General features: G+C 33.4%; 1 protein-coding gene across 1 annotated transcript; it reads right to left on the bottom strand.

Moving 5' to 3' along the window:
• Positions 1–5,058: 5,058 nt before the first annotated feature.
• LOC108485331 (L-type lectin-domain containing receptor kinase IX.1-like) lies at positions 5,059–7,584 on the bottom strand. The gene is made up of 2 exons (XM_053026854.1): positions 6,750–7,584; positions 5,059–6,671 (listed from the first exon to the last, which is right to left on the bottom strand). The coding sequence occupies exons 1-2, from the start codon at positions 7,507–7,509 to the stop codon at positions 5,332–5,334; spliced, it is 2,100 nt and encodes a 699-aa protein (XP_052882814.1). The 5' UTR covers positions 7,510–7,584; the 3' UTR covers positions 5,059–5,331.
• Between the last annotated feature and the right edge of the window lie 2,635 nt (positions 7,585–10,219).

Below are 10,219 nucleotides of genomic sequence, written 5' to 3'. Positions count from 1 at the left end.
TTAATCCAAAATTGATATTTTTACCAAAATTAACTTTACAAAACTTGTATATCTAACAACAATAATTTGTTTTCTATCACCAATTATCAAAATATACACCTAATCAACAATGGTAAAATTCACATACTTTAACAATTCAGAAATCGGAGATATGGGCTAGCTAGATTAAGCTGCAACGATTTCAAAAACGTAGAAATTATTAAAAACAGGACGAAAACCGTACCTTAATGAGCTACCTAAGCTTGGCCGAATGGAAGGTATAACAATGGATATTCTCTATGCAATAATCAGTTAAGGATGAAGATGATGAATAAAAATTACATTTTATTTTATTAAATTATCATTTAATAATCTATTTACTATAATGTCCTTTAAAAAATTTAATAATTACTCCATATGTCATGCCACTAACTTCCAATATCTTATAAATGGGTTAAGAACCACATAAGGTTCCATAGATATTTAATACCTTTAGCTAATAGAATACTACTTTTACACTTTACGTGATTTAGTCCTTTTTATCGAATTAAGCATTTAAATGGTAAAATTTCTTTACGAAACTTTCACATAATTAATCTATCATGCTCTAATATTTAATAAAATAATAAAATAAATATTTTGACTTCAGATTTGTGGTCCCAAAACCACTATTCCGATTTGACCCAAAAATAGGCTGTTACAAACTATGACTTCGTCTCCTTCAAAGCGAGAGAGAAATAAATCTTTAAACCTGAAAATTTTTAAAGGAGATTGAGATATGGTGAGTAGGGGATGAAGAATGAGCGTTTATATAGGGGATAGGACAGGGTATAAAGGGAAAAAATTTATCATGAGAATCTTGAGTTGTAGGGCTTAGAAGCAGTTAAGCTGAGGTGGTTGAAATGGCCAGAGAGAAAACGCTCCCTACAGGGGGCGTTTTCCATAAACATGTCAGACATGTGGCTTGAAAACGCGTATTGTAGGAAGTGTTTTCACTATCGTGTTAGATAAAAATGCACCTTACAGGGAGCATTTTCTCTCTAAGCATTTCAACCACAAAACTTAATTGCTTTTGAGCCTTTGCAACTTGGGATTCCCGGGATAAACTTGATTGAGGAAAATGTAGAAATTGCATATGTAGAACTCGCACGCCAAAGTTAATATTAATTATTGAAATGTAAAAGAGCTAATTAAAAAACTAACTCATGCAGTGAAAACACTAGCTTATTCGTTTATTCATTAATTTTTCCTATAAAGTGTAAGTTACTATTAATTATTAAAGTAAGATATAATATAATTCACAAGCCAAAGTTTAATGTTTTTTCAAACCTTCTGAGCAATTATTTGCTTTTTAAAAATATTGTACTTAACAAATGGATGGAGAAAAACTTAAATGAAAAAGTAACATAAATAATTGTAAAATTTAAACTTACAACTTGATTGTGTACAAATCAAACTAATTTAATAAATTTGTTTCGTTCTTTGTAAATAAGTGTACATTTCAGATGTAAAACAAAGTATATAAAAAACTGTAAAATTACAAAATAACGTAATCATCTGTGTCCCGAATATGTGCCACGACTGGGTGGGCGTACGGTACGCCTCGGGTTTCATTGCACTAATTGGTTTGTCGACTCCTTGTCGACTTCAGGATCAGCTTAACGTGCACGTTGGGGTTGATCGCTAACTTCATCTTCTTCCTCTGTGCTTGACTGCAACTATGTCCTAGTTGCCTATCGTGGATTGCCCTTGTTTGAGTTGGCGGTTGCAAGGATAGCCCACCTTGGTAGAACAATAATGTTGGGGGTGTTTGCCACATTATCAACAGGAAATTATATGTCGTCGTATGGCCTAGTTACGAATAGAAGGTAGGAATCATTGGCAATACCGAATACGTCAGTATTGTTGGCTAGATTAGCATGTTATATGGCACAGTACGTGATGGTCGTGCATAATATATCCCTGCGGAATGTGTTGATGTAGGGAATTGTTGTGCGTGCTATAGTGATTGTTTAAAATAAACTGGTGCTGAGTATGTTGATGCATGGAATGATTGCACGTGTTGTAGTAGTTGTGTAAAATAAACTAGAACTGAAAGTGATGAAGCAGGGAATGAGTATGCGTGTTATGATGCTTGTGACAAAAAATTAGGTTAGAAGCAAAAAGAAAATGAACCATACTGATCGGGAGGTTGCACAAAAATTGGGTCCTCCGGTGCAGATGGATCAGATGTCGATCCTGTCACATCTTCATCTCTCGACCTAAGATTGATGGGCCTTCGTCTTGGCCTCTTACGGTGACGTTGCCTACTACTTTTCGAAGCCTACAGTAGATACGACTTACTGTTATACCTGAACCAATCCATGTAATCTGGAGATGTCGTCAACTCTGGTGTGAGAAATGGTTCACATGTTGGCAAGTAATCGTACCTACGCTGCCACATCTCGATGTACTTCTTGTGGAATGTTGGCTAATCTTCCTCGAGCCTCCTTCACAAGTCAATCTTGTGTAAGTCATCGAGCTTCTAAGGTCGTGGCCGAATACGTTGCGTACATGATAAACTATAAGTTATACATATTTTTACCCCATGCTTGGCATATTTATGGATGATTTTTCCTTGGTTTCATTGAATTCGATGCTCCTAATCCTTTAGTTTCATGTCTTATACTCAGGAGAACATAAGAAAGAGAAAAGAGAAAGAAATGAGCCAGAGACAGAAAAAAAGGCAAATTTCAGTGTTCCACATGGACTGGGTACTTCCACACACATGGGCAGACTATACGTCCTTGTGTTATGGCCGTGTCGACATTAAATCAAGTCAGAATTGCACACAGCCTGAGCACCTTCACACGGGCGTGGCACACGGTCATGTCCCTGTTAAACCCAAATCTAATTCTATTTGGAAAAAGGCTAATTTTGGGCATTTCAAAGTCTATTTAAACACCCTAGAAGAGGATCAAAAGGAACACGCAGAGTAGAAGGCAGGGAATACTAAAGGATAACCATCGGAATCAGCTCAAAAGTAGGATCTACTTCAAGACTGAAGATCTCCATCCAATTTCCTAGAAGTTCTTTGGGTTTCTTTATGTTTTGTTGTTTTCCATTATTATGAACTAAACTCTTTAAATACCTAAAGAAGATGAAACCTAAGACGGATCTTATTACAATTTGAATTATATGATAAATACTTGTTCTTATTCTTAATTATGTGTTCTTAATTCTTGTTTTAATATTCCAGGATATTAATTCAAGTTTTTATATGCTTATTCAATGGAGCAAAAGTCCCTGTTTAAGAGTAGATCTTCCATAATTAAGCGGAGTTGCATGCAATCCTAGAGATAGGACGACATAAATCTACCAGATTAGAGTCAAATCTAATAAGGGAATCTATAGATCGAGTTAATGCGACAATAGGGCTTTTAATTAGAGAGAGATTTCAATTAATCAACCTAGAGTCAATTGTTTTTAGTCTTGAGAGAGATATTAACATAAATCAGGGATTTCTACGGATTAAGTCAAGTGAATAAATCGTCTAATTCAAAAGTAATAAGTGAAGTCTAGGTGAATTCTTCCTTGGGTATTGTCTTCTCTATCGGTTTTCCAACAGTATTTTCCAACTTTTATCTCTGTCATAATCTTAGTCAATTAAATAATTAGTTTAGTTTAAAACATCCCTTAATTCTTAGGCTGGATAATAAAAAGATAGTAATTACTAGTACTTTTAGTTCTTGTGGATACGATATTTCCGGTCTCATCATAACTATACTATTGTTCAATAAGTGCGCTTGTCTTAGTCGAATTTTTAGTTAGTTTAACGATCATCAATACACTTGAACTGTCGCATGAATCGGTCGGATTCGTACATCTCGACCATTGCAAAATAGCCAATGGCACTTTGACATGCCAAATGTTGTGACTGGCCAAAAATTCTATCGAGACACATTTTTGAATCCTCGGATCCGCATATGGCATCCATACAAACTACATTACGAATTTATAATTTTTAAAACGTGTCTGATATTTAATTTCAAGTGTTATAATACATATTATATAACTTTGAAAATCATAAACTAATATCCTCTTCGATTTCTTGATCTGGAGCTAGTCAGATATCCTCGAGCTTGATTGGTATACCGCTGTGTCTTGCGGGATTGTTTCACCTATTCAAATAATATGTTATTTCAAAATTACAACAATGAAAAATAAAAATGGTAATGATATTGTCAAATGAATTTTACCATATGAAGGAGCATGCAACTGTTGATTTTAGTTTTATTCGATATCGTCGCTCAACACATTTCTCGGTATAATGTCGCCAGCACCGCTGATTCCCAACTAAGTTTTCCCGATTCTTTTAAGTCGACTAGTAGTAGTAGCCGTCTTAAATGTATCAAATTGCAAGATTTATCTAGCATTAGCAGACCCCTAATCAACCTCAAGATGAATGCGCATGTGAATTGTTCCTTTTCAACATCATTCGCTAAAGCCTCGATAGTTTGGAAGTTGTCCTCCAACCATCTCATCTCGATCCAGCTAACCCTAAACTTGTTCGGCACCTTCCCTAGTAGTTGCTCACATGTTGCACTCCAATCAACACTAATAATTGGCCCTATTACGATATCCCCATCGATCGATAAACTAAATTGTAAACTGACATCCTCGAGTGTAATTGTACACTTGCCGTAAGAAAGATAGAACGTATACATCTCCAATCTCTATCTCTCGACCAAAACATTGATGAAGGGATCCAATTTAGTCCCATATAAATGTTTTTTAAAGAATGTTTTTTTATATGTAACTTTAATTAGTGATGAAAACCAAACTGGGATATAATTTACCTGTAAAAACATAACATAAATCCAAGGAATCTTGGTACCTTGTAATAATTGACATTGCTGTTCTTTTTCCTTTTTGTTTTTGGTTCTCACGACATTAATTTGCAAATGTTTGTCAAGAAGTAATTGGCTCCTTGTATTGTCAGGGGCTCCACTACAGTTACTGCTTAAATATATTCTTTATTTTTGTCCATCAATGTTAATAAAACTACAAAGACTTAGACTAATTACAAGTCAATGGGTCTCCTAGGAACCCTTCGAATCGGTTTTTATTTATTTATAAGATTTTATATATTCGTTCATTTTGCTAGGAAAATTGAACTTTGGTTAATAACGAAAACAATCATTATTTTACACTTTGGAAAACCATAACAAGAACAAAAACAAGAACAAAATTAAAATCTCAAAATAGTAATCTTCATAGCCAATGAAAAGAGCAAAATACTAAGTGTTAACTACTAACCAAGAACTCACTGCTTGGCTTCTGTGTCTGAACCTGGAGTTCTTGTTTTATCCTTCAAGAAGGGATATTGGAACCATTGCCTGAAGTTTGGGTTTCGCTTCTTCTGGAACCACTGGTATGGGATGAATTGGATGCCGAAGATGTAACAATATTGTCTTCCAAAGCTGCAATATATGTTGGAACCGGCAGCTCCCGTGGTAGCATGGGCCGTGGTGCTTTGAAACCAAGGATGTCGATAGCCCGCGTTATCGATGGGCGGGCATAATAGTTTGGGTTAGCACAAGCCAGCCCAACTAAGAGCAACCGTTCCATTTGTTCCATGTCGTAATTGCCATACAATCGTGGGTCTACAGCATCGAAAACACTCTCTTTTCCGTACAGTTCCCAAACCCATTCCACCAGTTTTCTCTTGAATCTTTTACCATTCCTTTCAATTACAGCAATAGCCTTCATTCCGGTGGCTATTTCTAAGGCAACAATACCAAAACTGTATATGTCGGACTCCTTAATGGCTTTGCATGTGTCAAGACACTCGGGTGCTATATAACCATCAGTACCAAGCATAACCTTAGTTGTTTGAGACCCTTGTCCATGGTCAACAAGCCTAGCCAACCCAAAGTCACCAAGCTTGGCATTGAAACTCAAATCCAACAGAACATTACTTGACTTGATGTCTCGATGCAAAACGCATTTGTCACATTCTTCCTGCAGATAAAACAACGCTGAGGCCAGTCCCATAGCGATTTTATACCTTGTATCCCACGTCAACAAGCACGGTTCTCTATGTAGATGGTAATCGAGACTCTTATTTGGAAGGAATTCGTACACGATGAGGAACTCCTTACTGTCATGGCACCAACCAATTAGTTGGACCAAATTCCTATGCCTCAATCTGGTAATAGTTGTAACTTCTGATACGTACTCTTTCACCCCTTGTTGAGAATGTGGAGTTATCCTTTTGACAGCAATACTACAGTTGATGTCCCTCAAGAAGCCTAAATAAACCTTCCCAAAACCTCCCTCTCCGAGCAGACTTTCATCAGCAAAATTACTGGTTGCAAGTCTTAGCTCCTTGTAGGAAAACTGCCTAGGTGCTGTTACTTTTTCCATTTCTACGTTGATAGACATGGGCCCATCATCCCTCATCTTGTTATACTTTCCTCTCCTGCAAAAAAGCCAAACCAGACCTAGAACTAGGAGCAAAGCAAAAATGCCACTAACGATGGCTAGAACTAGACATAGCCATGTCTTGCTCTTCCTTCTGGGGTTGACTGGAAGGCTTGGTGCGATTGCTGGAGGATGGATAGTTGTATTCATGGAAACTTGTAAGGTAGAGCTGAAATTCCAGGAATAAATTGTGTGTAGCTCTGTCAGAGTTTTAAATCCAGCGGCTCCTGAGAAGCCAAAAGTGACCCATTCTGTTAAATATCGGCTAAGATCCAGTATTGCAGAAAGACTAGATGAATTCTCACCAGAAAAATCACTAGCATCAACTAAGAAAACACTCAAGTTTTTTGTACTAGAGTTGTAAGTGATGAAAGCATTAACTTTTCCCCCATTTTCAATATCACTCCACCACCATTTAACGGTGGGGTTAGAAGCCTTGACAGAGTTGAGATCAATGCCCACGTGCTCAGACATCCCCACAGGATCCCAAAGACTGTGATACGTATCAAACTCCACTGCAACAAATTTAGAGTTGACGTCGTAAGTCAAATTCGAGTTGCAATTAGTTTGAAGTCCCAAACAACCACCGGCAGATCCAGGTGAGATATTTGAGCCATTGGGAGCAAGGAAAAACGCAAACCCACTACCGTATGAGCTATCGTGCAAGGAATCAATGGAGAAAGAAAATTGAGTGGTGAAATCTGCAAATAGGAGATTCCCCGATGAATTGTCCCAAAGGTGCATTGGCTTGTAATAAGTGGCTCGACCAACACTACCATTTAGACCCTTGTTTATTTGGTCAGCAGTGAGTTGTATTGCGTTGCCTGATGCGTGCGCATCAGCTTCATACACTATGCGATGCGTATTTGGGTTGAAATCAGGGAAAGTGAAATTGATGTTATCATCATCATCCACTGATGCAGCCTTTGGAAGATGAACAACAAGGATGAATAATAATATGAAGAGAAATGCAGGTTTTGGAGATTTTACATACAAATTCGCAGCATTCTTCATTTTCAGAGTAAGGATTTTGAGGAAAGTTGCTGCAAACGCATGGTAATACATTGCTTTTTCAGGTGTGGAATAAATAATTTGTTTCGTCGATAAAGTAACAATAATTAAAGAAAAGTTTGGAAACCCAAAAAGCACTATGCTTCGGTGTGTGAACAAAGACTTTTAAGTCTTCGTAATAAAAAAATTTTAATTTGGTTTAATTTTAAGGACGGTTGATCCATTTTTGGGGCTGAATTCGACAATGTTCCCATGCTGGGTCTCAATTATATAAATTAAGTAATTATTTTTATTTTAGAGTTAACTTTGTTTTAAGGAAATTTCAAGAATTGAATTGGAGAAAGTAAAATCTAAATCTTAATACGGAATTGATTGATTTAAATAAATAAATAAATAAAAGTTAAAAGGATAGGGTTATATTACTTTTTAGATTTTAAACTTAACAATTATTATCACATTGGGATTTAAATTTTTTTTCAAGTTAAGTTGTAAACTTGATAATTATTTTTACATTAGGGTTTAAATCTTTTTTTTATTCAAATTAGTCCTGGATATTTCTTTAAAAACTCTAAAGTTTAAGCCCTAATGTAGAAACAATTATCAAGTTTAAGCCTCAACATGACATGAATAAAAAAAGTTTAAACTCCAATGTGGAAATAATTGCCTAATTTAGGCCCTAATATGTGAGAACAGTTGTCAAGTTTAGGAACTAACTTAAACAAAAATAAATTTAGATCCTAATGCGAGAATAGTTGTCAAGTTCAAACTCCAAAAAATGATTTAACCCATATGAAAATAAGTATCAAGTTTAGGCCATAAAATAGTGCATTAACCCTTTTTAGAAATTACAAGTAGCGATTTCTAAAGGGTGAGATAAGATGAATGTTTGTCAAAGTTTTCATCCCTCCAAAGTTAGTACACTTTGTGTCATCATCCGCTTCACTCCGCTGTGGAGGTGCAATATTAAAAATTATGATCAGCCCCATAAATATTAGATACATCCATTCTCATTCTACTTAAAAATTAATTTTTATTAATTATTTTAATCTTTTTAAAAACAAACAAATTTTTAAAATAATTTTCTAAAAAATAATATTCTCAATTTGAAATTATATTTTAACTGATTGATATCTAAACTTTTTTGAAAAAAACTCTCCACTTTGTGTATAATAAATAATTTCAAACCTCTAACTTTAAAAAAAATTATTTTAACTTTTCATTTAAATATTTTTACCACTTTTAGTTCTTAAATTTATATTTTTATTCAATTATCCTAAAATAGATTAAAAGTTAACGTTAACTTTAATTACGTGACATCCATGTGACAATTTATGTTTATGTAATGCAAGTAATTAATAAATTTTAAAATTAAAAAATTAAAAAATACTTTTTTATAATTTTTATACTTTTTAATAGTCTTAATAATTTTAAATTTTTAAAATAATTTTTGTAATTTTTGAATATTTTAAATTTTAAAAATTAGTTGATGACATGACATCCATGTAGTAAACCACATGTATGTTACATTAGCAAAATTAACAAACGTTAACTTTTTCATTTATTTTGAAAGTGATTTGACAAATAATATAAATTTAAGGGCTAGACAAAAATTAACTAAATAGCTAAAATAATTTTTTTATAAATTTGGTTCGCCAAATAATTTATTATGCCTAAAATAAATCAATTCAAAATTTATGGAAGTGTTAAAATATATTCATAATTATTTTAAAATAGGATTTGTCTTATTTTAATTATTTTATTCTTTAATTTACTTATTTTAATTAAAATAATTATTTGAATTATTCATTGATGTTAAAAATTTAACTGAATGATTGACTTGCGATATATTTTTTTTTATACTTTTAACTAAAGTTTTGAGACCTATCTTTAATTAGCCCAAAATACTTTGGTTTAAATTATTTGCAACAGAAATTTTATTTTTATTTGTTTTATCCTCTTTATTTTTCTTTCTTATTCTTTTTTTTTTTTCAAGCTCAACTCTCGATCTTCCTCACTACCCAACACCCATTGTCACATACAGCATCTTCAAGTCTCCCATTACTTATCCTCAAGTGAGTTAGAATCAAAGCCACCCAAACCTCCCCCACCGTACCCATCGCCCACCATCAAAATCACTCTCTGCCCCTCTCTGAACCATAGCCACTAGCAATTTTTCAGTGGATTATCGAAATTTTAACGATGGTGATTAACTCAAATAATTCTCCTAATTAAAGTGATTAAATTAAAAAAATAATTAGAGTGATTAAAATAAGACAAATCTTATTTTGAAGTGACCATGGATATAGTTTATCATAAATTTTATCACCCAATTATCCATTTTTAATTTAATTAATTAACAAAATAAAAAATCATAAAGATTTATTTAGCCTTTCAACTTTATAAAAATTAACTTTAAAATTACCCAATAATAAATAAAATAAACTAATGTTTGAATTCTTTTTAAAAGTCTCAAAATATTATATATTATTAAAATAAAAAAATTAAAATTTTTATAACTGAATTAAAATTCGATTAATTAATGATACTAACTTAATCTAAATCTTAAAAATAATATTGATCACAATGGTGTTCTTTGGTGGAGTAAATAATAAGTAATTGGTCAATAAAATAAAGGGTTTTAAGATTGGAATCTATTACTTTGTGGTGTGAACGAAGGACCTAGACTTCCTCTAAAGGGTTTTTTTTCATTAAAATATTGTAGAAGAGTTTATTATTTACCAAAATTTGTTAACATTGTTATTAT

This window comes from Gossypium arboreum, chromosome 4 (genome assembly GCF_025698485.1).
Source record: "Gossypium arboreum isolate Shixiya-1 chromosome 4, ASM2569848v2, whole genome shotgun sequence".
NCBI classification, from domain to species: Eukaryota; Viridiplantae; Streptophyta; class Magnoliopsida; order Malvales; family Malvaceae; genus Gossypium; species Gossypium arboreum.
This window is presented reverse-complemented; position numbering and strand designations above follow the sequence as displayed.